Source organism: Dipodomys merriami, unplaced genomic scaffold, assembly GCF_024711535.1.
Source record: "Dipodomys merriami isolate MVZ:Mamm:240054 unplaced genomic scaffold, mDipMer1.0.p SCAF_20, whole genome shotgun sequence".
NCBI lineage: Eukaryota > Metazoa > Chordata > Mammalia > Rodentia > Heteromyidae > Dipodomys > Dipodomys merriami.
The window spans coordinates 31,463,163-31,489,072 of NW_027203382.1; the positions used below are offsets into that span (position 1 = coordinate 31,463,163).

Below are 25,910 nucleotides of genomic sequence, written 5' to 3' on the forward strand. Positions count from 1 at the left end.
GTGCTAACTTCCTCCTGAAGAATGAAATGTTCTGTGCCTTTCAGTACTGTGCTTTCCAAAAGAAATTTAATATCATTTTCTAAAAGCCACAAGTTTTCTAAAAAAAAAAAAAAAACAACAACCAACCTGTGACTTTTTCCAGCTGGAAATTTTATTTTATGAAATTTTAAATTGACACATAGTACTTGTACATAGAGAGTACAGTTCAGCATTTTGATACATGTGTACAATGTCTAGTGATCTGGTCAGGAGAATTAATATGTCCATTACTTCATACTTATTTCTTTAGCATGCATGTGTGTGTTTGTGTAACTGCATGAATGTGTGTGCCAGTGCTGGAGCTTGAATTCGGGGCTTAGATTGCTCAAGGCTAACATTCAAACATATGAGTTACCGTTCCACCTCCAGCCTTTTTGTGCTTAATTGGAGATACGAGTCTCATGCGCACTTGCTCCCAGGCTGGCTTTGAAGCATGATCCTCAGATCTCAGCCTCCTAAGTAGCTAACACTATAGGTGTGAACCACCGGTGCCCAGCTCATAAGTCACTTATTTTTAGTTGACATTGAGTTAAGATTGTTTTTCTTCATATATTTTATTTATTTTGGGGGGGGGGGGGTCCAGTCGTGGGGCCTGAACTCTGGGCCTGGGCGCTGTCCCTCAGCTCTTCAGCTCAAGGCTAGCACTCTACCACTTGAGCCACAGCTCCACTTCTGCCTTTTTTTCTTGCTTATGTGGTGCTGAGGAATCGAACCCAGGGCCTCAGGCATGCTAGGCAAGCGCTCTACCACTGAGCCACCTTCCCAGCCCATCTCTTCATATATTTTATTTAACTCAATTTATTAAAAATAGTTTCTATTGGGCTGGGAAGGTGGCTCAGTGGTAGAGCGCTTGCCTTGCATGCCTGAGGCCCTGGGTTCGATTCCTCAGCCACATACACAGAAAAAGCTGGAAGTGGCACTATGGCTCAAATGGTAGAGCGCTAGCCTTGAGCTGAAGAGCTGAGGGCCAGCACCAGGCCCAGAGTCCAGACCCCACAACCAACCAAAAAAAAAAAATAGTTTCTATCAACAGATGGCCAGTATAAAAATTTATTAATAAGATACTGTAAATTCTTTAGTCCCAACTAAATCTTCAAGCTCCAGTACACATAGCACATCCCTATGGGACCAAGCATTCTCAAGGACTTGGCTGCCACCCATGCCATCTTGAGCAACACAACTTACTTGACCATTGGAATGCTTACCATGTGTCAGAACTGGCAAGAATAGGCTTTGCATCTTTGTATTCAGTCCTCCATCAATTCTCTTAAGAGGTTTCCATTTTATGACTGATTTTAAAAAATACTTAGAAGAATTATATAATTTGCACAGGCTTACCTGGCTAATACACAATAGTAGCCCAGATGTGGCCTTACATCTGTCTGACCCACAGTCCACTGTGGGGAGAGGGAGCTGAATTCCCTATCCTGGATGGTTATTTGGACACAGAATGTCAAGGGTAGAACTTGAGCAATGGATTCCACAGGCCTGATGTAACAGAATTCAAAGAGGATACACGGTCATATGAGCAGTTTGTCCTTCAGCAGCTCTTGAACAAATAATTCTTAAAGTCATACAAAGCTTGTATTTTTAACTCAATGTTTCTGTCTCATTCCTTTTGATGAAGATGGAGATGTAGACAGAGGAAGGGACAGCAGGCCTTCCAAGCTATGGCCACCTCAGAAACCGTGCCTGCTCCCACATGGCTATAATTAGCTATGTGCTCACCTTTGACTCCCTAGAGTCTTTAGTTGTGCATTCCCAGACAGCCTGAAAATCCCCAGTCAGTGAAGGGTCATAGTGCCAGAGGAAATGGCTCTCTGAGACCCCAGAGAAGGGAGAAACGGAAGTTGCAATGTGATCAGGCTTCTCATGCAGACTTGGAAGAAACAGAAAATGAGAAGGAAAAAAAATGTTTATAGATAACTTCCTGGATTCGATCCCAGCTTCAGAAAGTTTATATTCAAAATAACTTTGAGGACCATTCGGGAACTTCTGCTTTTATGCTTCAACCATGAAAACATGTATTTTTATTTCTAGTTTCATGTTGTGTGAACATTTCCTGCTGCTGTTTAAGAATTCTCTTCTCTAGCAGAACCAAAACAGTACCAGGGCTACAATAAAAATGAAACTTCACACCTAACCTGCTTGCAGTTTACGGCAATTTTCAGGTCTTCTCTCCCCACAGTGTTCCTGGGGTCAGACAGATTTTAAAGTCATGTTTCCTTCTTTTGAAGGAAGGGTATTTTTTCCAGTGTAATTACTATTCTATGTGTGTGTGTGCAAACTTTTCCATTCACCTTTTTCTGTTGTTGTTGCTTGGTTGGTTTTGCTTTGTTGGCATTAGGGTCGGGCGAGTGGTTAGGGAGTTTTATGATGCTGGAACTGGGGCTTGAACTCAAGGCCTGGGCACTGCCTTCGGTTTCGTCATTCAAGGCTACTGCACTACCACTTACTACAGTTCCACTTCTGGCTTTTTGATGGTTAATTAGAGATGAGTCTTATAGACTTCCTTGCCCAGGCTGGCTTTGAACCACAGTCCTCTGATTGCAGCCTCCTGAGTAATTAGGATTATTATATCCATGAGCCACCCAGCTCCTATTTACCCTTTATGTTAAAATCTTTCTACATTCTTTCTTGAAGACACACTTCCAATAAAATCCTTTCTTACATAATTGCATAGCCTGATCCCTAATTAGAGACATCTGGCCAATTGGCAACAAGAGCACATATACACATATGAAAGAATGTGTGGTTTTAGCACCTCGGTAGGATTTCCACATCTGAACTTTGTTCCCTTCCACAGGAAACCAAAGAGCCAGCCCTGTCTCCTTGTTCCTCAGGTCCTTGAACACTCAGCCTCCTGACTGCTGGGGTCGGCCAGCAGCCCAAGCCTCTACAGCCATTCTGGGCTTCTGTGACCACTAGTCTTCACATTGTTCCATAACTTTGTGAAAATAGAGGACACCATTAATGTGATTCCTAAAGCTTTGGATGCAGTGACAGACTGAAGTTTACATGCTACTGAAGTCAGGAGTAAAGGATAGTAGCTACCATCCTGGTCTCTTCCATAGTAAGACATCTCAGCTGCCTATCAAAAAGTAGTTTCTGGGCACCTGTGGCTCACACCTGTAACCCTAGCTACTCAGTAATCTGAGAATCTCAGGATCTTAGCTTAAAAGCAGCACTGTGAGAAAAGAAAGTCTGTGATAAGATACCCTGATCTTCAATTAACTACCAAAAAGCTGGAAGTGAAGATTTGGTTTCAATCTTAAAGCACTAGTCTTGAGCAAAAGCTCAAAGGCAGCTCCCAGACCAAGTTCAAGCCCCAGGAACAACAACAACAACAAAAATCTTGCTCCAAAAAGAACAAAAAAAGTATTTAGATAAGGAATCTATAGCGTATTTGTGCTCATGCTGCTAACAGAATAGTCTTACAACATCAAGATTATAAAGCCCAGACTCTGGTGGACAAATACAAATGCTCAGGAGCCTTCAAACACACCTGTAAGAATCTTTGATTTGAAGCATCCTTTTGTGCATTCACATAAGAGAAATCATTTTTTTTTTTTGCATCAAGTCAGCTGTCTGAAAGTCTCTCTCTCTCCTTTTTCTCCTTTGTAAGGACCAAAAAGATGATCATTGATGTGATTCGGAACCAGCCAGGATCCTCATTAACTGAAATCTTAGAGACACCAGCAACTGAAGAACAGGTAATTTGTCTTTATAAAATAATAAGTATAATGAACAGGTATGTTTATTAATCAGTGTTTGTGAGAAATATTTATTATCTGGGAGGCACTTTTCTAGTTTGGTCAGGAAGTAAAGACATGCAACAATTTTTGGTGGTACTAGAATTTGAACTCAGGGCCTACAGTTGGTAGGCAGGTGCTCAACCACTTGATCTACACCCTAGTCCTTTCTTGAATTAGTGATTTGTCAGATATAGTTTAATTTTTGTCCAGGGTTGGCCACAGACCAAGATCTTCCTACCCCACCTCCCTAATAGCTGAAATGATGGATTTGTACCACCATACCCAGTTTATTGATTGTGATATAGTGTCACTTATTGATTGAGAGAAGTCTCACTATAATTTTTTCCTCAGGTTGGCCTGGAACTGTGATCCTCCAGTTCTCCATTTCCCTAGTAGCTGGATTGCAGGCATTAGCCACAGCATCAAAAAGGAATTATATCTCTTACTGTAAACTATTAGTTTCAACTATATGTAAAACCATGTGGCTATCTGTGATTTTTCTATAATCCAAAGATAGTTTTGAGTCTCTCAAAACTTCAGAACATTCGTGATAAGCTTCAGTGTACCATGTATGGCTGGATAAGTCCATTGAGAGATACTATTAGTTGACAGAATGTCAAAAAAAAACTTTCTCTATTTTATCTATTTGCTATTTTGAATAAACACATTAAAACTATTTACCAAATGCTTCAGAAGTAAATATCTGAGTCTATTAGTCTGACTACCAGTATGTTGATATAAGAAAAGTTTCATGACAGTCTTTCTTTAATGTTTTTACTTATGTGTGTGTGTGTGTGTGTGTGTGTGTGTGTGTGTGTGTGTGTGTGTGTGTGTGTGTGTGTGTGTGTGTGTGTGTGTGTGTGTGTGTGTGTGTGTGTGTGTGTGTGTGTGTGTGTGTGTGTGTGTCTTGGGGCTTGAACTCAGGGCCTGGGCACTATGTCTGACTTTCTTTGGTTTAAGCCTAGCTCTCTACCAGTTGAGCCACATCTTCACTGGCCTTTTTGGTGATTAATTGGAGATAAGAGTCTCACAGATTTTACTGCTTGGGTTGGCTTCAAACCACAATCCTCAGATCTCAGCCTCCTAATCTCAGCTAGGATTACAGGAATGAGCACCAGCACTGGATTACTTATATCTTTTTAAGTGTATCATTATCCAGTCCATGCTAAAACAAATTAATGTCACTATTATTTTAATACAAGTAATTGTTGTTCCCTGAACAAAAGTTCCAGAAATTATATAATTAATTGCTTCTTAACAGAACTTCACTTAAGTTTCCTAAATTATTCTTTCTTAATTGAATAGGTTACCAGGAAATCATCTTGTCTAAGGTTTTAATATAAAAATATAAAGCAGAACTTCAGATTGTCTGATGTTTGTTAATGTGAATTCTTTTGAATTATTAAGAGTGGTATATACCTATTTAGTATTAGAGACTTTAGTCTTAATGTTCCCATTTTTTGCCACTGTATTATGACTGTGTGATGATGAGCACAGGTATGTGGGAACTTGAGTAATCTCTGTGTCTCCTAGCTTGTGGCTCTGGCACTTAGAAATATATCTGTACCTTAGGTTTTTCAACTGTAAGCTGGAAATAAAAAATAATTCTTAATTCACACACAGAATTAAATGAGTGAAAATATAATTAAAAGTGTACAATAGTATTGGGTACACATTAAATGCTAATGTTAGCTTCTGCTTCTACAATAGTTGTTTACTACTGACCTGTTAGTCACTGACCCTATCCACAGGGTCCTGTGTCTACCATTACTGTATCTAACTATTAACAATTGTGTCCTTAAGCTGAGCATGTTGCTTCACATCTGTAATCCCCAACTGGTACAAGCAGGAGGGTAACAAGTTCAAGACCAGCTTGGGCAAAGTTAGCAAGATTCTATCTCAAAAACAAAACAAGCTGACATGCAGCGGTATGAGGCGGCTTAAGTGGTAGAATATCCTGATCCTCTGCGCCAGAAGATCCTGATTGCTTTTGTTTAAAGAAACCTACTAGTTTCTTACAGTGGCTAGTTTTAGGGTGATTCCGTGTGAGAATGGAGCGCTCTGCCTGCCTCACTGTTGGACTCACTTGTGTTTCTCCGTCGGTAGAGCTGATGTGCTGGGTTCTAGACACTCAGGCTTCTCATAGCCACATCTTAGTAAATAATCCAGTTTTTATTTTCTCCATTGGGATATCCAGGCTTTGATATAAATCCAAGGAATTGCAAAGAAACCATTACTAATGAAAATATGTCCATTGTCAAGGCGATTTGTCACCTTGGTAATAAAGTAGCTTAGGATTTTTCCCTAATGAGGTCTGTCATCATTGCTGTGGTATTCAACAAAAGGAGGTTATTCCTCCTGAAGGCTGACTCCAGAACCATGAAACACAATTCTGGCACTACTCTTTGGACTTGAGCTGGAGGACTTCTTTCCCTATGACATTAACTTGCTCTATATGTGTTAAGTCCTCGATCTGAGTGTAGAGGATAAGAGAGGGAAAATATTCAACATCTGGATATGCTCTTTTCTGCAGGAAGAAGAACACTCCAAAGACATGGTGAGCCGTGCGATTTTGGATTCCAGGACTCCTGGGTTGACTCACGAGCAACCAATAATTGAAGAAGGTCATCTGCCTCTTGAGCAGAAGAAGAGGAAAATCCAGAGGAGTCTTCGCACACTGGAGCAGACTGGACACGTATCATCCAAAGACAAATACCAAGACCTTCTCAACGAGATTGCCAAGGTTTTCAAACTGTCTTCCTTCTTCTTCACCCAGTAGACCTTTGCTGGTCAGCGGTCACATGCAGGGCACCCTGTAAGGGGACTTGAGGAGTTCAGACAGGGTTGTCTATGGTTCCTGCTTTGACATTACAGATGTTTTTTTAAGGTTTCAGAGTGAGTTGATGAATTTTACAAGGAATAAACACAATGTCCCCAAATCAATAGAAGAGTTGAAAACACCATGAATAAATGCTCACAAAGGAAATGTAGGCGACCAGCTAGGGCTAAACCCTTAAGCTAGATCTATTCAGTTTTTATTTTTGGTTTTAGTTTTTGTTTTCAGTGACAACTAGGGAGTTTTCTCCTAGCTTAATTGCTCTTCAGACCTGCCATTGAGATGGTGACTCCCACCACTACCCTGAATCTGTTTCTCATCAGTTTGTCCTAAATGCAGCTCATACTGAAAGGTTTTATTTCTGTTTTCTCATCTCATGTTTGAACACTTGAGAAATTTCCCAAGAAAAAGGATGTGGATTCCATGCAAGGAAAGGCTGCAGGAAGCGGCTGAGAATGTGTTTGTCAAGGATAAGGAAGAATGATATGTTGGGATGAGAAGCGCACTTTATTCTTTTGATCTAAACCTACACATTTATATAGGCCTAGAGGCTAGAGGAAGTTGAAGGATCCCAGGAACAAAGCAAAAACAAAAAACAAAAGAAGAGTTTTTTTGCCCCCCGGGAGAATAATTCAGTAAAAATCTTCATTGGAAAATTATGTCCAATTCTGGCAGTAAGCAGATACCTCCTATCCTGAATAATGCAAGGGAAATAGCATTATTGGCTTTTTGGTTTCTTCTGTGTCTTGGAAGATGGAAACTGTTTCTCTTTGGGAATATTGTGCAGAGAAATCAATGCTTTTACTTTAAGGACAAAAGCAAATGTTAGCATAAAACAGCCCCCAAAATATTCGATGAAGAATTTTTACTTATGAAAGGACAGGGTTGACTCTTTGAATTCATGGGGAAGGGGAGTTAATTTTTTACGAAGGAATAAATAATATTAAACAGAAACCATTTTACGTCTTCATAACTTACTGAACAGAATTACCAAGAAAAAGAAAAGAAAAGAAAAAAGTATCTGTAAGTTTAAATTTAGCACGAGGTTAGAATGTTTAGAAGCTATGTTCTAGGAATTCTATTTCAAACCAAGTACAGTCATCTCTGGGTATCTGCTGGGGATTAGTTCTAAGACTTCCTGCTGATTACCCACACACTGTGGCTGCTCAAGCCCCTTATATGAAATAGCACAGAATTTGCACATAGTCTACACACATCCCCCCCAGAAGGTTTTTTTGTTTGTTTTCCCAGGCTGGTCTTAAACCTCTGCTCAAAGGATCCTCCTGCCTTCATCTTCTAAGTGGCTGAGATCACAAGTGTCTGCCACCATGCCCAACTTTCTCATATGCCTCATCTCTACATTAGTTATCATACCAAACACAATGTAAATACTGTGTTACTACGTGCCTACCTTACTGTTTAGAGAATAGTAACAAAAATCTATACGTGTTCTACAGATAGCTTCTTTTTTCCCTGAATACTTTCAGTCCACATTTGAGAAAACTCACAGATGTGGAAAACAGAGAAATGGAGGGCTATGAAAACTGTCAGTGCTATAGCTTTCAATCTTGAGAGCCCAGCTGTTGGTTTTTCAGATCTCAAGAACTATGTACCAGATAAAAGTGTGTCATTATTGTGAAGGAGAAATAAGCAAGTATGCATTAATCTTTTTCAATTCAAAATAGTCTGAAGAAATCACATGTGTCCTGCTAAGATCTTCTTTGTGTCCTAAAACCTGGCTTTTCCTTAAACTGTTTGGTTATTCTTAATTTGCTTTTCTTTGTCCATCAACAGAAAAATAAACCTTAGCAAGTTTCAGTGACTATAAAAAAAAGACAAGTAATTTATATATATGTATATACACATATATATGTGTATATATGTATATTAAGATGTTTTATAATATGATACTTTAAGCTAAAAGTCACAACAATGGAAGATTAATACTTTCTTTATTGTCCTAAATTGATCTCATAAAGCAAAATTTTACCTACACCTGTTATTATAGCTGCTACTTATTGTTTTAGGATATTCGAAATCAAAGAATCCATCGCACGCTTCGGAAGGCTGAATTGGCAAAACTTCAGCAGACTCTGAATGCACTTAATGAGAAGGCAACATTTTATGAGGAACAGATTAATTATTATGACACCTACATAAAGACTTGTTTAGATAACCTGAAAAGGAAGTAAGTGAAAAGGAGGTCATGTTCATCTGTAACGTCCTGGCTCGTGTGGGAATTCTGCTGTGTGGGTGGGTTGGTTGGGTAGGGATACAAACCTTTTACTCTCTTGTACAGCCAAAACCTAGAGTCTCAATTTTGTTATTAGCCATTGTGAGCTAAGAAGTCAGAAATGAATTTAGCAACTTTTTACTTCCCTATTGTCATTACAATTTTCAGCAAATAACAGTAACATTTAGGTCTGGGAATGTAGCTTAGTGGTAGAGTGCTTGCCTTGCATGCATGAAGCCCTGGGTTTCAGTACCACATAAACAGAAAAAGCTTGAAGTGGTGCTGAAGCTCAGGGACAGAGCCCAGGCCCTGAGTTCAAGCTCCAGAACTAGAAAAAAAAAGTAACATTTAAGAAAACACAAATTAGGGGCTGGGGGTTTAGCCCAGCGGAAGGGCACCCGTCCGGTGCGCGCAAGGCCCTGGGTTCGGTCCTCAGCCCTGGGGAAAAAAAAAGAAAAAAAAGCTACAAAAGAAAACACAAATTATTATCTTGCCTTGTATAATTGAAGATGGTTTAAAATACCATTTATTTTATATAGTTAGCTAGCTAGGTAGATAGATAGATAGATAGATAGATAGATAGATAGATAGATAGATAGATAGATAGATAGATAGATAGATAGATAGATAGATAGATAGGTGATAGATAGATTCTAGTCTTGTTTATGAAATGTTAGATAATGCCAGATATTTGCTAATTTCACAGAACAACTAAAGGATTTAAAATTGCTTTGAAGTTTTAAAATGTTATTATAGACACAGGTAGAATTTTGGCTACTAGCTGTTATAAATGAGCTTATATATTTTATAGTTTTATACACAATATGGTGACTTTGAATGAAGAACCTCTGCTCATACTTATTCTTGTCACCAGACAAGGATCGATGCTAATGAAATTTTAATTACCCTCTTAACTATGTAATACAATATTTTCATATAATCCTACTCACTAAGTTGGCAGTAGGAAATGATTCAGTATGGAAAAATCAATTGCATTAGTCACAGATCTGATAGAGGCGCATAACCAAATGTAAACCTCATTGATTTGTACACCACTCATTGTGAACTTGCATTCACTTGCATGCAAGCTTTGTATGCATATTTAAACTGGGAAAATGGATATTTTAGCTGATTTTCAATAGAAATCATTGAGAGCAATGTGCTTTCCAAAATTGAAGAGACTTGGGGCATTTTGTACAAACTCTACAGTCAGGCAGTATGTATATGCTTTCTGATCCTCTTACGTGATCTTGAACGTGTTCAGAACCTCAATTGTTTTCATCTTAAAATGGGATTAGAAGTACCACTTTCTAGCTTAGTGCTGGGTTCTAGCCTATAACCCTAGTTACTCAGGCTGATATCTGAGGATCACAGTTCAAAGCCAACCCAGGCAGAAAAAAAAAAACTGCAAGACTCTTATCTCCAATTACTCAGCAAAAAACCTGCAAGTGTAGCTGTGGCTCAAATGGTAAAGCCATTCTTGAGTAAAAAGCCAAGCAAGAGCATTAGGTTCTCAGTTCAAATCCTAGTACTATCACAGAGATAGAAAGAAAGAGAGAGGAGAGAAAAAGAAAGGGACAGGAAGGAAGGAAGGAAGGAAGGAAGGAAGGAAGGAAGGAAGGAAGGAAGGAAGGAAGGAAGGAAGGAAGGAAGGAGGGAGGGAGGGAAGGAAGGAAGGGAAGGAAGGGAGGGGAGGGAGGGAAGGAAGGAAGGGGAGGGAGGGCAGGAGGGAGGAATGAAAGTAGGAAAGGAAAGAAAAGGAAGGTGGGGGGAAGGGAGGGAATAGTTCCTAGCCAGTTGTTGCACCCATCATCCTAGCTACCCAGGGGCCTGACATCTAAGGACTGTGGTTTGAAGCTCACCCCAATAGAAAAGTCCAAGAGACTTCAGTTAACCAGCAAAAATAATGCACCAGAGGTATGACTCAAGTGGTAGTGTACCAGCCTTCAGCAAAAAATGAGAATGCAAAGTCCTAAGTTCAAGCCTCAGTACCAGTATAAACACACACACACACAAAATACCAGCCTCTACAAGCATTGTTATGAAAGCTAAATGAATTAATTTGTGGCCAAGAAATTTGTTAATTTCAGAGTATGATGGAAATGCTAATTTTATAAATGCAACAAATGCCTAGAATAGAGCCAGCCACATGGTGTTTGTTAAATAAGTTACACAGTCCTAGTAAAACTACCTTCTCTCAGGAATGTAAAGTTTATGTAATTTCTCCAAAACTGCTTACAAAATGACTTCAAATATAGTTACTTAGTACCACATGACTGAGAATACAGAGTGTATGGTTTTGTTACTGGGGGGGGGGGGGGGGGGAGGGGTATGCGCGTGCGCGTGCACCAGTCCTGGGGCTTGAACTCAGAGCCTAAGTGTTGTCCCTAAGCTGTTTTTTGCTCAAGGCTACCACTCTTATCACTTGAGCCACAGCTCCACTTCTGACTTTTTTGTTGCTAAATTGGAGCTGATAGATACATGAACATTCCTGCCTGGGCTGGCTTCATACTGCAATCCTCAGATCTTCAGCCTCTTCAATAGCTAGAATTATAGGCATGCACCTCTGGTGTGTGGCTCAGAATATGAGTTTTATTAAAATTATTAGTCTGTCTGTTTCAGTGGTGCAAACCATTTTGAAGCCAGTCTGGGCACATAAATCCAGTGACTGTTATCCAATTAACCAGCAAAATGCTAGACAGGAGGTGTTGTTCAATTGGTAGAGTGCAAGCCTTGAGTGATAAATCTAAGCAGGAATGTTCAAGCCTCAGTATTGGTAAAAAAAAAAAAAAAAAATTTTTTTTTGTTTAATTAGTCTGTAACACAAATCTCAGTCACTTGGGAAATCCTCTCCCCAAATAGTTACTGCAGTGAGTAAAATCCTTACCTTTTGTCACAAAATGAAACAGTACAGGTTCATCACAAGGGGACCAAGCGTGGCAAAAATGCATCACTCTAGGTGTGGCTATTGCGCTCTCAGAAGCAGCATAGTAACAGGTGATGGATGTACTCTTATTTTGTCAGGAATTCTCGGAGATCAATTAAACTAGATGTAAAGGCAGAGCCCAAAGGCACAAAGAGAGCCAAGCCAGTGAGATACACCGCCGCCAAGCTGCAGGAGAAAGGCGTCCTGCTGGAGATAGATGATCTTCTGACAAACCAGTAAGTGAAGCATACACATCCACACGCACACGGTCTGCCTCAGCATTCCTCCGGGCCCCTTGCCTTTGAGAGAGAGATCCCCTTGGTTACAGAGGCCAGGGAGGAATCCATGAACTGTTGTCACTAGTCTTCCCTTAGGCTCTCAGCAGCCATACTGTCTGGTTGTGTGAAATATGGATCAAGAGGTTCTATGTTTCTTTCTGGTGGTTCATCCACTGTGTGTGTACCCAGGGAACAAGCTGAGTCATAGCAGGGAGAATGAAAGGCTGTCTTTTGGCCATGTTAAATGAGTTATCTTCAGTTGCGAAGCAGACTTTTCTAATTCCAAAGTCACAGGCTGCTAAGCCCTGGGGCCCAGCCAACTCCCAACAGTGAATGTGAATCCAAACTGGAGGAGGGGACCAAACCTTCCCCACAGCACCATCAGGCACCAGCTACTGCTCCCCTGCAAGGGATCATGGGCTTGGACTCTGGGTCCTAGTCTCAGAAGTCAGCTCATTGCATTGGCCTCCTGACTAATTCCCATCTGCCCTTGGTCCTGGCTTCAAAGCTGCTGAGGCCAAGAAACCTCCTAACTACAGGCTTAGAGAAAGAGCTTCTTCCTTTTTAGAAGTTTCTATAAAAGATACCATGTACAAGCCAGGCTCTGGTGACTCATGCCTACAATCCTAGCTCCTCAGGAAGCTGAGGTCTGAGGATCTCACTTCAAAACCAGCCTGGGCAAAAGTTCATGAGACTCTTTATCTCCAATTAAGCACCAAAAGAAGAAGAAGAAGAAGAAGAAAGCCAGAAGTAGAGCTGTGGCCCAAGTGGTAGAATGGTACCCTTGAGCAAAAAAGCTCAGGGACAAGGCTTAGATCCTGAGTTCAAGCCGTAGGACTGGCACCAAAAACAAAAATTAAAAAAGTTACCATGTACAAGATTAGGGGATGGCCTGATAGCAGCCTAGTTCAATATTTAGCTCTCATGTTCTATGACCATCCTGTTTCCAAGTATATTTGATTCTCTTAATAGCAAAGGCCACACTGTTTATTCCCTCTGTGAAAAGCCCCTATTCAGCACTGTGAGAGCTGCACCCCTCAACGAGGAGGGTTCCTAGGCTTAGTGGTATTGAAGCCAGGCCTGAGGGCAGGCTGGTTTTGGGAGAACAGAGTAGAAAAATGGTGTCACTGTTTAGTGTCTTCCTTAGGATTTTTCCAACAGGCTGTTCACATGTTAAGCTGGCATTCTATGAGTGTATTTCATTCTATGAGCTTATATCCGAGTATGTATGTAATTCTACCTTTGTGACTGTTCCTTTCTGTACTAGGTTTAAGAATATTACATTTGATATCATGGCTACCGAAGATGTGGGCATCTTTGACGTCAGATCTAAAGTCCTCGGTGTAGAGATGGAAAAAGTACAACTCAATATTCAGGTGAGTGGGATTGCTACAGACGGGTATGTTTTACATGAATGGTATGATAGCACCCACCAGTCATGGCAACAGTAATATTTAGCAGACCACTGATATAAGCCTTATTTGCCAGTGTGTTTTTGGTTTGGTTTGGTTTGGTTGTGCCAATACAAGGGCTTGTACTCAGAGCCTGGGTGCTGTCCTTTTAGTTTTGCCACTCTACCCCTTGAGCTAAACTCCACTTCTAGCTTTTGGTGTTTAATTGGAGATAAAAGTCTCATCCACTTTACTGCCTAGGTTGGCTTCAAACTACAATTCTCAGATCTCGCCTCCTGAATAACTAAAATTACAGATGGAGTTAGGCAACAGTGGCTTACACGTTCATTTTAAGTGTCAGAGGTATTTTAAAAGCTGTGAGTTTTTTTCAAGTTGTTGGAACTTAAGATGTACTTAGAAGGTAAACCATAGTAGTAAGTTTTTCTAAGCCATGTTTCTATTTGGGGTTTAAACAAAAGGGATTTAATAGTGCCCAAAAAGACATAAAATAAAGACTAGAAAATAGTATTTGGTGGAAATTTGCATTTCCTTCTCTAAGACAATATATATATACCAACATGGAATTTTCTTTTTTTTTCTTTTTTTCCTTTTTTTTTTTTTTTTGTCAGTCGTGGGGCTTAAACTCTGGGTCTGGGCATTTTCCCTGTGCTCTTCAGCTCAAGGCGAACACTCTGTCGCTTGAGCCACAGCACCACTTCCAGTTTTCTAATGGTTTATTGGAGATAAGAGTCTCACGGAGTTTCCTGCCCAGGCTGGCTTTGAACTGTGATCCTCATATCTCAGTCTCCTGAGTAGCTAGGATTACAGGTGTGAGCCACCGGTGCCTGGCTGGAATTTTCTTGAATCTGTTTTTCCTTTTTTTCTCTCTCCTACATGTGTGTGTGTATGTGTGTGTGTGTGAGAGAGAGAGAGAGACAGAGACAGAGACAGAGAGAATGTTTGCACATGCATACCTGTACTGGGGCTGGAACTCAGAGCCTAGGCACTGTCCCTGAGTTTTTTACTCAAGGCTAACATTCTACCACTAAGCCACAGCAAGAGTCTTACAGACTCTTGAGCCCAGGCTGGTTTCAAACCACAATCCTCAGACCTCAGCCTTCTGAGTAGCTAGGATTATAGGTATGAGCCACTGACACCTAGTATTTGCATCCATCTCTTAAATCTATTTGTTAAAAATGACAAGAGTGGAAGACATTATCTAAAACACAGGCTCACGCCAGTAATACCAGAATTCAGGCCTCATGACCGACCAAAAAAAAAGAAAAAAGAAAAATGGATAATGTAAATTATCCCTATTTTTTTTTGTTTCAAATACACATTGAAACCAATCATATTTGAATAAAAGACTTCCAAGTCAAGAAAAAAAAGAAAGATTGAGGTAGGGTGTGCACTAAAATGTTTATCCACCCTTCACCTCTACAACAAGATTGGAAATAACAGAGCTTGTCCTTTTTTTTTTTTCTCAATCTGTCATGGGTCTTCAACTCAGGTCTCGGGCGCTCTCCATGAGCTCTTTTGCTAAGGCTAGTGCTCTACTACTTTGAGCCACAGCTCCACTTCCAGTTTTCTGGGGGTTAATTGGAGATGAGTGTCTCACACACTTTCCTGCTCAGGCTGTCTTTTTCTTTTTTTTCTTTCTTTCTTTTTTTTTTTTTTGGTCAGTCATGGGGGGCACTGTCCCTCAGCTCTTCAGCTCAAGGCTAGCGCTCTACCACTTGAGCCACAGGACCACTTGGGCTTTTTCTGCTTATGTGATGCTGAGGAATCAAACCCAGGGCCTCATGCATGCAAGGCAAACACTCAACCACTGAACCACCTTCCCAGCCCCTCAGCCTGGCTTTGAACTGCAGTCCTCAGATCTCAGCCTGGGATTACACTCATGAGCCATCAGCGCCCTGCTGAGTTTTTCCTTCTTATATAATGCTTTTTACACAATAGCTATTTGCTTGGGTCTCAAGACATCTGTGAAAAAGCCCCCAGGTCCTCTGTTGTGTCTGTGTGAACTATCTGGCTGAGCCCTCAGTCGTGATGTAAGATCTGGCCACACTGCCAGCCAGTTCAGCCCATGGCTCAGCGCCCTGAAATTACTTGCCCTCATGGGAGGAAGCCAGAGCCCTGCTTTTCTGTCTAGCAGTCTTTATAAGCTCAAAAAAGAAAATGGGACCTCAATGGGTTCCATAAGAATACTGAGGTAAGGGAGTAAATTGAGCATTCAGGAAAAAAGAAACTAAAAAGTGCTGTGATTATGAAAACATTAGTAAATGTTAGTGTTTTGTTTTCTTTTGACCTCATGATTTTACTGTCTTAACAAATTGGAACTTAGAATAGGATCATTTTGCCTCTTTCTCTTCTTATCTCCTCCCAGATCCAAAGGCTTATATTTCTTTTTTTAATATATATATGGTTATTGTAAAGACACTATACAGAGGGGTTACAGTTACTTGAGAAAGGTAATGAGTACATTTCCTATGGAGCATTGTTACCCCCTCCTTTGTTTTTCCCCTACCATCCCTTCCTGCCCCACCTCCACAACTCCTCCCTCCCCACCCAAAATTGTAAAGTTCACTTTCAACATAGTATATCTCATTGTTATAATGGGTCAACCTGTATCTTTGTTTCAGCGTTTTGTTATTTCCCTTCCCCTCCCCAAATAGAAAAATGTATATACAAGATTCAGGGGAAAAACATACAAAAAAAATCACATAATACATTTTAAGTACATTAAGAAGAACAAGACAGGGCTGGGAACGTGGCTTAGTAGTAGAGTGCTTGCCTTGCATGTATGAGGCTCTGGGTTTGATTCCTCAGCACCACATAACCAGAAAAAGCCAGAAATGGCCCTGTGTGAGGGACAGTGCCCAGGCCCATAGTTCAGGCCCCACAACAAACAGAAAGAAAGAAAGAAAGAAAGAAAGAAAGGAAGGAAGGAAAGAAAGAAAGGAAAGAAAGAAAGAAAGGAAGGAAAGAAAGAAAAGAGAGAGAAAGAGAAAGAAGAGAAAGAAAGGAGAGAAAGAAAGAAGAGAGAAAGAAGAGATAAAGAAGAAAGAGAGAAAGAAGAAAGAGAGAAAGAAAAGAAAGAAAAAGAAAGGATGAAAGAGAGAAAGGAAGAAAGAGAAAGGAAGAAGAAAGAAGGAAGGAAGGAAGGAAGGAAAGAACAGCAACAAAGATAAAACCTTGTGTCCTTATCTTGGGGTTCATTTCACTTAGCATTATCTTATATTCACTTAGCATTATCTTAGCATAGCTTTTGACCTCTCTGCTTGTCCTAGACATATACTAGTTATTGCAGGTAAGGGAAACCTTGGGACCTATGTTTCTTTGGGCCCAGCTTACTTCACTTAATGTGATTTTTTCCAAGTCTTTCCATTTCCTAACAAATGGGACGATGTCATTCTTTCTGATGGAGGCATAGAATTCCATTGTGTGTGTGTGTGTGTGTGTGTGTGTGTGTGTGTGTGTGTGTGTGTGTGTGTGTGTGTGTGTGTGCGCGCGCACGCGCGCGCGCACCACATTTTCTTGATCCATTCATCTACTAAGGAGCATCTGCATCGGTCCATATCTTAGCTATGGTGAATAATGTTGCGATAAGCATAGTTGTGCCTCTAATGTCACTGTATTTGATTCTGGTGCCCTGTATCTTGTGTGTACAATTTTCTAATTTGGAGAAGGAAAGGGAAATAACAAAATGCTGAAATAAGGATACAGAATAACCTATTGTAACAATAAGACGGTATGTTGAAAACGAACTTTATAACTTTGGAGAAGGGAAGTTGGGGGAAATATAAAGGAGGGAGTAACAATGCTCAATAGGAAATTCACTCATTACCTCACTCATGTATCTGAAACCCCTCTGTACAGTATCTTTACAATAAAAATATATATTAAAAATACAGGAAAAAAAAAGATGCAGCGCACAGGAATCAAATACAGTGAAAACGGGTTATACCATGGGGGAAGAACATACAAAAGAAACAAAAATAATCACACAGTATATTATAAGTACATTAAAAACAACAGCAACAAAGATAAAACCTCTTGTGTCACTATCTTGGGGTTCATTTCACTTAGCATCATCTTATATGGTCATATGTACCTAGCTTTTGACCTTTTCTGCTTGTCCTAGACATATACTAGTTATTGCAGATAACCATGGCACCTATGTTTCTATGAGCTTGACTTACTTTACTTAATATGATTTGTTCCAAATCTTTCCCATTTCCTAGAAAATGGGGCAGTGTCATTCTTTCTGATGGAGGCATAGAATTCCATTTTATTTATTTATTTATATATATATATATGTATATATACACATATATATATGACATATTTTCTTGATCCATTCATCTACTGAGGGGCATCTACGTTGGTTCCATATCTTAGCTATGGTGAATAATGCTGCGATAAACATAGTTGTGCTGGTAGCTTTAGTATGGCCTTGTTTGTGATCATTTGGGTAAGGCCCAAAAGTGGGATTGCTGGGTCATAGGGGGAGCTCTATGTGGAGTCTTTTGAGGAATCTCCATACTGCTTTCTAAAACAAGTTTACATTCCACCAACAATGCAGTAGGGTTCTCTTTTAGTCACATCCCCTCCAGCATCTGTTGTTATTAGATTTCTTGATTATTACAGCTATTCTGACTGGGGTGAGGTGGAATCTCAATGTTGTTTTGATTTGCATTTGTTTTATGACTAGAGAAGTTGAGCATTTCTTCATGTGTCTATTGGCCATTCTTATTTCCTCTTTAAGTCTTTAGCCCACTTATTAATCGAGCAGTTGTTTCTTTGAGAATTTGTTTTGGGGGATTTAATCTTTTAAGTTCTAAGTACATTTTAGGTACGAGGCCCTTGTCCGTTGTATGGTTAGTGAGGATCTTCTCCCAATCTATAGGCTTTCTATTGATCTTACAAGCTATATCCTTTGCCATGCAGAAGCTCTGCAGTTTCATGAAATCCCATTTGTCCAACCTTTCTTTGATTTGTTGTTTCTGGGTCTTTATTAAGAAAATTTCGGCCTGTGCCAAGGTGTTCTAGAGTTTCTCCTATTCCTTCCTATAATGTTTTCAGGGTGTCTGCTTTTACTTTGAAGTCTTTGATCCATTTGGAGCTGATTCTGGTGCAAGTTTTCTACAGATGTTTAACCAATTTTGCCAGCACCATTTACTGGAGAGGCTGTCTTTCTTCCATTCTTTTTTTTGTCAGTCTTAGGGCTTGAACTCTGGGGCCTGGGTGCTGTCCTTCATCAATTCAGCTCAAGGCTAATGCTCTACCACTTGAGCCATAGCGCCACTTCTGGTTTTCTGAGTAGTTTATTTTTTTTTTCAAATTTTTTATTCTGATTAAGTAGTTACATCATTTCCCAAATTTCACAGTATTGTGGGATAGTGATGCTCAGCTAAAGTCACAAACACATTCTAACTTTCCTGGAGCAAATTGTCTATCACAGTCTATAACATTTATGAGTTCTATGAGCTTTGTGATACAGTTATTTCTTCCACATTGGGTGGTATCTACATTTCTTTTGTTTTGCATAGCATCAGCTGTTCCCTCTTTCCCATTTGTTCCCTCCCTCCCATTGCTGCCATTAAGTTGCTTAGTTCATTTTGGTCAATGTCCTGTACAGCTGATGGTCCTGCTGTTGTATGTTTTTCCCTGATTCCTTCTAGTTCTGTGTCATCTTCCTGGTTCCCCTCCAGTGTACACATATATACCATACATGTGATCAGCAGCATAGGGTTATTTAGTAGTGATTCGACCAGATGAGTGGAAGTTCTTTGTTTCTTAAGTCCTGTTAATTTTGTCATATCACCAGACATTTTGGATTTAACATGCACTTATCAGGGAGACTATGTGCCATTTGTCTCTTTGCTCTTGGCTTACCTCGCTCAACATGATTTCTTCTAGCTCCATCCATTTCCTTGCAAATGCCATTATTTTGTCATTACTAATGGCTGCATAATATTCCATTGTGTATAGATACCACAATTTTTGGATCCATTCATCTGTGGTGGGACATCTGGGTTGTTTCCATATCCTGGCTATTGTGAACAGTGCTGCAATAAATGTGGAGGCGCATGTGTCCTTGTATACTGGTTCCTGTTGTCCAGTTTAGATGCCTACAAGCAGTATGACTGGGTCATAAGGGAGGTCAATATTTAGCTTTCTGAGGACCCTCAAGACTGCTTTCCAAAGTGGTTGTATAAGTGTACATTCCCACCAGCAGTGTAATAAGGTTCCTCTTTCTCTGCATCCCCTCCAGCATTTGTGGTTGGCTGACTTGAGGATGTGGGACATTCTGACTGGGGTAAGGTGGTATCTCAGGGTTGTCTTTATTTGCATTTCCTTCACAACCAGGGGTGGTGAACATTTCCTCATTTGCCATTTTTATCTCTTCATCTGAGAAGTCTCTCTTTAGTTCCCTTGCCCATTTAGTAATTGGTTTGTTAGGTTTGGGAGGGATTAGTTTCTTGAGTTCCCTATATATACTGGATATTAACTCCTTGTCTGCTATATTGCTGGTAAATATTTTTTCCCAATTACTTGGTTGTCTTTCTAGCTTGGTTAGGATAGCTTTAGCTGTGTAGAAACTTTTTATTTTAAGGTAGTCCCATTTGTCGAGTCTCTCTCCAATTTGTTGTAACCCTGGGACTCTGTTCAGGAAGTTCCTTCCTGTACCTATAAGTTCAAGTGTCTCTCCTACTCTGTCCTGCAGTAGTTTCAGAGATTCAGGTTTAATGTTAAGATCTTTAATCCATTTTGAGTTGATGTTGGTGCATGGTGATAGGCTGGGGTCCACTTTTAGTCTTCTGCATGTAGCTGTCCAGTACTCCCAGCACCAGTGTGTTTCTTCCATTGTATGTCTTTGGCACCCTTTGTCAAATATCAGCTGACTGTAAGCATGTGGATTTATTTCTGGATCTTCTATTCTATTCCATTGGTCTTCGGGTCTGTTTTTGTACCAGTACCATGCTGTCTTTGTTATTATGGCTCTATAGTAGAGTTTGAAGTTCGGCATGGATATCCCTCCCATGTTGTCTTTATTCCCTAGAATTGTTTTGGCTATTCTAGGTCTTTTTTTGTTCCATATGAATTTTTAGATTGTTTTCTGCATTTCAGAGATGTATGTCATTGGGATTTTAATAGGAATTGCATTGAATTTGTGTATTAATTTTGGCAGTATTGCCATTTTCACTATATTGTCTGCCTATCCTAGTGTCTTCTGTAATTTCTTTCTTTAACTTTTTATAGTTTTCATTAAGTAGTTCTTTTACATCTTTGGTTAGGTTAATTCCTAAATATTTTATTTGGGGAGAGGTTATTGTGAATGGGGTTGCTCCCTTTATTTCCCTCTCTGCTTGTACATTGTCCGTGCACAGGAAGGCGACTGATTTTTGTGGGTTGATTTTGTATCCTGCTACTTTGCCAGAGTGATTTATGATTTCTAAGAGTTTGGGGATGGAGTTTTTGGGATCGTGAAGGGATAGTTTAACTTCTTTCCCTATGCGGATCCCTTTAATGTCTTTTTCTTGCCTTATTGCCCTGGCTAAGGGTTCCAGGACTATATTGAAGAGGAGTGGAGACAGTGGGCATCCTTGCCTTGTTCCTGATTTTAGCAGAATTGGTTGTAGCTTTTCCCCATTAAGTATAATATTGGCTATTGGTCTGTCGTAAATGGCTTTTAAGTTTAAAAAAATGTTCCTTCTATTCCTATTTTCTCCAGAGCTTTTAGCATGAATGAATGTTGAATTTTAGCAAAGGCCTTTTCTGCATCTGTGGAGATAATCATGTGATTCTTGACCTTCTGTTGATGTGTTGGATTACATTTATTGACTTACCTATGTTAAACCATCCCTGCATCTCTGGGATGAAGCCTACCTGGTCGTACTGTATGATTTTTTTTATGTGTTTCTAGATTCTGTTAGCTAGAATTTTGTTAAGGATCTTTGCATCTGTGTTCATCAAGGAAATTGGCCTGTAATTCTCTTTTTTTATTTGGTCTTTGCCTGGTTTGGGGATGAGTGTGATATTGGCATCGTAGAATGAGTTTGTGATGGCTCCCTCCTTCTCTGTTTCTCTGAAGAGCTTGAGGAGTTATGGGTATTAGTTCTTCCTCAAAGGTCTTATAGAATTCTGTTGTGAATCCATCTGGTCCTGGGCTTTTCTTTGTTAGAAGATTTATGATTGCTTCCTGTATCTCGTTGTAGGATATTGGCTTATTTAATTGATTTACTTCTTTGCTCAGTTTCGGCAACTTGTATTTCTCTAAAAATGCATCCATTTCAGCCAGGTTTTCTTTCTTTAGAGAGTATAACTTTTGAAAGTAGTCCGTTAAAATTGTTTGGATATCTTGGATACCTGTTGTGATTTTTCCCGTGGCATCCCTAATCCTGTTAATATGGGTTTCCCCTCTTTTTTTAATCTTGCCAATGGTCCATCAATTTTGTTTATTTTTTCAAAGAACCAGCTTTTGTTTGGTTAATTTTGGCTATGATTCTCCAATTCTCTATTTCATTAATCTCCGTTCTTAGATTGGTTATCTGGCTCCGTCTAGTAACTTTAGGTTCTATTTTTTCATGTTTTTCTAGCTGTTTTAATTGCAACATGAGATTATTTACTTGGTCTGTCTCTATTTTCTTGATGTGGGCACTGAGGGCAATAAATTTGCCCCTCAGGACTGCTTTTGCTGTGTCCCACAAGTTTCTTTGTGATGTGTTTTCATTATCATTGAGTTGTAGGAATGTTTTAATTTCTTCTTTGATCTTTTCCAATACCCAGGCATTGCTTAGAAGTGTGCTGTTCAATTTCCATGTATTTGAGTAATTTCTGTGGTATGCTTTGTTATTGAGAACTAGCTTGATTCCACTGTGGACAGATAGGATATAGGGGATTATGTCATCCCCTTGTATTTGCTAAGTTCCTTGCATGAACTATGATATGGTCTATTTTGGAGAAGGTTCCATGAGCTGATGAGAAGAACGTGTACTGTGTTGTTTTAGGGTGAAATACTCAGTAGATGTCAGTTAGTTCTGCTTGAAGTATGGCCTCACTTAATTCGGTAGCTTCTTTGCCAGTCCTCTGGTTGGTAGACCTGTCCTTTGGTGAGAGTGGGGTGTTAAAGTCTCCTAGTATTATTGTATTGGGATCTATTTTATTCTGTAAGTTTGAGAGTATTTGGTTAACATATTTGGGTGTACCAGTGTTTGGGGAATATAAGTTGATGATGGTAATATCCTCCTCTTGGATTGTTCCCTGTATTAATATGTAGTGTATTGATTTTAATGAAAAGTTTATTTTGTCAGATATCAGGATTGCTACACCTGCTTTCTTACTGGGGGCATTTGATTGGTAGATCCTTTTCCAACCCTTCACTCTGAGTTTGTTTGTATGTTTGGCTGAGAGGTGGGTCTCCTGAAGGTAACAGATGGATGGGTCATGTTTTCTGATCCAATCTGCAGTTCTTTTTCTTTTGATTGGCAAATTAAGCCCATTAATATTAAGAGATAGTATAGAGAGATGCATTGTCCCTGTCATTCCCTGTTTTCCTAAATTTTTCTTCTTTCCTTTCCTCCTGTGCTTGCTCAGTTAGACTTCTATTAATGCCTGTCTGGGTTCAGGTCCCAGTTCTGGTTGCTTTCTTCAGGTTGTGTTCCCCCTCTTAGTATTCTTTGTAATGCTGGCTTAATGTTTATGTATTCATTGTTTTTCTTTGCTATTAAAAATTTTCAGTTCTCCATCGAATGTGAATGCTAGCTTTACCAGGTCTATCAGTCTGGGTTGGCAGTTATTGGCTCTCAGGGCTCGTATGGTGCTTTCCCAGGCTTTTCTTGCATTCAGTGTTTGTGTGGAGAGATATGCAGTGATTCTATTTTTTTCCCATTGTAGTATAACTCCTTCTTCATTTTTGCTGCATGCAAGATTGTTTCCTTATTATTCAGATCTATCATTTTTACTATAATGTGTCTAGAAGTGTTTCTCCTGGGATCTTGCTTGTTAGGTGTTTTATGTGCTTCTGTTATGTAGATAAGATGTCCTTTTTTGAGATGGGGAAAATTTTCACCGATTATCTTGCTGAATAGGTGTTGCTTTGATATTCCTCACCTTCATCCACTCCAATTATATGAAGGTTAAATTTCTTGGCACTATCCGCTTGCTCTTGAATTTCCCTTTGGCATAATTTAAGTGATTTTTCCATATCTGTCATTTTTAGTCCAGTTGGTGTATTCTGTCTTCTGTATCTGACACTCTACATTCCATTTCATTCACTCTGTTAACTGTGGCTTCCATTGTGGTTTGCATGGAGGAAATGGACTCCTTTATGGATTGGATGTTGGTTCTCAAAGTACTAATCTCACCTCTTAATGAGGTGTGTACTGCCTCTATTTTTGGCACTAATCTCACCTCTTAGTGAGGTGTGTGTTGCCTCTATTTTTGCATGCATCTCCTGTTTGATATCCTGCATCTCTTTCAATATTTCGACCATGTTTCTTTCAATTTCTGGTCTATTTCTCACTGTATTTCTTGAGTCATTGCCTCCACCATCTCTTGGATGTAGCTTTTGTCTTCCATTCCTGCTTTGCTCCCACTGGGGCTCTCCCCTGGGTGGCTGCTGGCTTTTGGGGATAGCTTGCTGTCCTGGGTGTTGATAAACCTTGTAATTTTTCTCTATGATTTTCGCATGGGGATTCAGGGATTATATTAATGTGAAATTTTGTTTTGGTCAGTAGGTGTCTGTCTTTGCTTAGTTGCTGTTTCTGTGCTGGTAGAGAGAGTCTGTACCTGATCTTGGTTCTGTTGGGGGCTGACCTCCAGCTGCTGGTCTGACCCACATAGGGTTCTCAGCTCTCTGCTGTAAATCACTGGCAGTTCCCACCTTTAGAAAGGTTGAACAGCCTAGATTGCTCCGGTTTGCTCCTACAGGTGCTCTTGGTGAGATCGGATGTGCTGGATGCACTCTCCCAGATACTGAGTCTGCTATGGGCTCCTGATTTTTTTGGGGGGGAGGGAGGGAGGGCAGGTTGTGGGCTTGAACTCTGTGCTTGGGCGCTGTCCCTCAGCTCTTCAGCTCAAGGCTGGCACCCTACTATTTGAGCCACAGCACCATTTCTGGCCCTTTCTCCTTATGTGGTGCTGAGGAATCAGATCCAGGGCCTCATGGTGCCCAAGACAAGCACTCTACTGCTGAGCCACCTTACCAGCCTGAGCTCCCGACTATTATCAGGTGCTGGCACCCTGTGTTGTCCAATTCCCAGCCTAGAATATATGGGTTGGGTTCTGGTGGGGTTTGGGCTTCTCTTGTCCTGAGCCTTCAGGTCTTTTGCTGTCACAGGCGTGATTCCCAGGGGATGCAGTTCCCTGTTTTTCTCCCCTCTGCTGAGGCGTATGCTCAGCTTTTGACTTCAGTTGGGAGGAGTTGGTTGTGTTGCTAAGGCACCGGATCCCCAGGCCTGGTTCCAGCCCCCGGCCTGGGGCGCGCAGGTGGGACCTGTACTGCTGTGAATACCGCCTAGGTTACGCAGCCAGGGGTACACAGTTCAAATTTCCACTGTTAGGTGTCTTGACCCAGGGGCGCCGTTCCTGGCTTGGGCGTTTAGGCTCCCTTCCAGAGGCGCTCTTACTCTAGCCTGGCCAGTTGAGTGTGCTCCACAGCCTGGTGGCACTCTCGAACTGTTCCCAGTTTTAGTGGGTCCTGTGGTCCAGGTGTTGGGGTAGGGGTCTGGGTCAGGGTCTGGAGATTCCCACCAGCTCTGGTCTCCCTTGAGGGATACACTGTCCCCTGCGGGGTACTCACCCTGGAGCTAGTTGTTGTTTCTGTGTGATGTAGGTCATTGGTTGCCATTGCAGAGTTCAGTTGAGGTGGTTGTGGGATGGGCTGGGCAGTGGTGGCTCTGCGTGTTTCTCTTCTGTCTCTGCCTCAGTTGATGCTGTTCGGGTCCACGCCCCCAGGATGGGCCTCCGGCCTCCACCCGAGGGGTGGGGATGCGTCCTCCGTGCAGGTTCTGAGCGCTGAGGTTTGTCTCTGCGCTCTCTGGATCAGCACCAGTTCCTTGCAGGTCTTCTGCTCTGGTGTTCTCTAGGCGTCCCCCATAGCTCTGGGGTTCCCACCGTGGGGCCGAGTGGCTTTGGCGGGATGGAGCCTCTCTGCTCAGATGGAGAATGAGGGGTGGGGGTGGGATCTTTATGCAAGCTCCCAGCTTGGCAGTTTCTCTGTTCGCAACGATCAGGTCCGACACTGGTACCTCAGGCCGCTTCTGCGCTGGTCAGTTACACACCTTTTCAAACTTAATCTTGATAGTTCCAATTTCCTTCTCAGAGCACTTTGAATTCCCAGAGATGACTTCTAAATAGGGAACCTCTATTTACTTCTTCTGAGTAGTTTAATGGAGATAAGAGTCTCACAGACTTTTCCTGCCCGGACTGGCTTTGAATCATGATCC

At 40.8% G+C, this 25,910-nt stretch overlaps 1 protein-coding gene across 1 annotated transcript in view; it reads left to right on the forward strand.

Annotated features, from left to right (window-relative positions):
* LOC138833021 (ras GTPase-activating-like protein IQGAP2) overlaps positions 1 to 25,910 on the forward strand; it is a 258,468-nt gene that overhangs the window by 228,166 nt on the left and 4,392 nt on the right. The window contains exons 31-35 of the mRNA XM_070031378.1: positions 3,665 to 3,752; positions 6,328 to 6,537; positions 8,658 to 8,818; positions 11,888 to 12,025; positions 13,335 to 13,443. Coding sequence (XP_069887479.1) covers positions 3,665 to 3,752; positions 6,328 to 6,537; positions 8,658 to 8,818; positions 11,888 to 12,025; positions 13,335 to 13,443 — 706 coding nt within the window. The remainder of the gene's footprint in view (positions 1 to 3,664; positions 3,753 to 6,327; positions 6,538 to 8,657; positions 8,819 to 11,887; positions 12,026 to 13,334; positions 13,444 to 25,910) is intronic.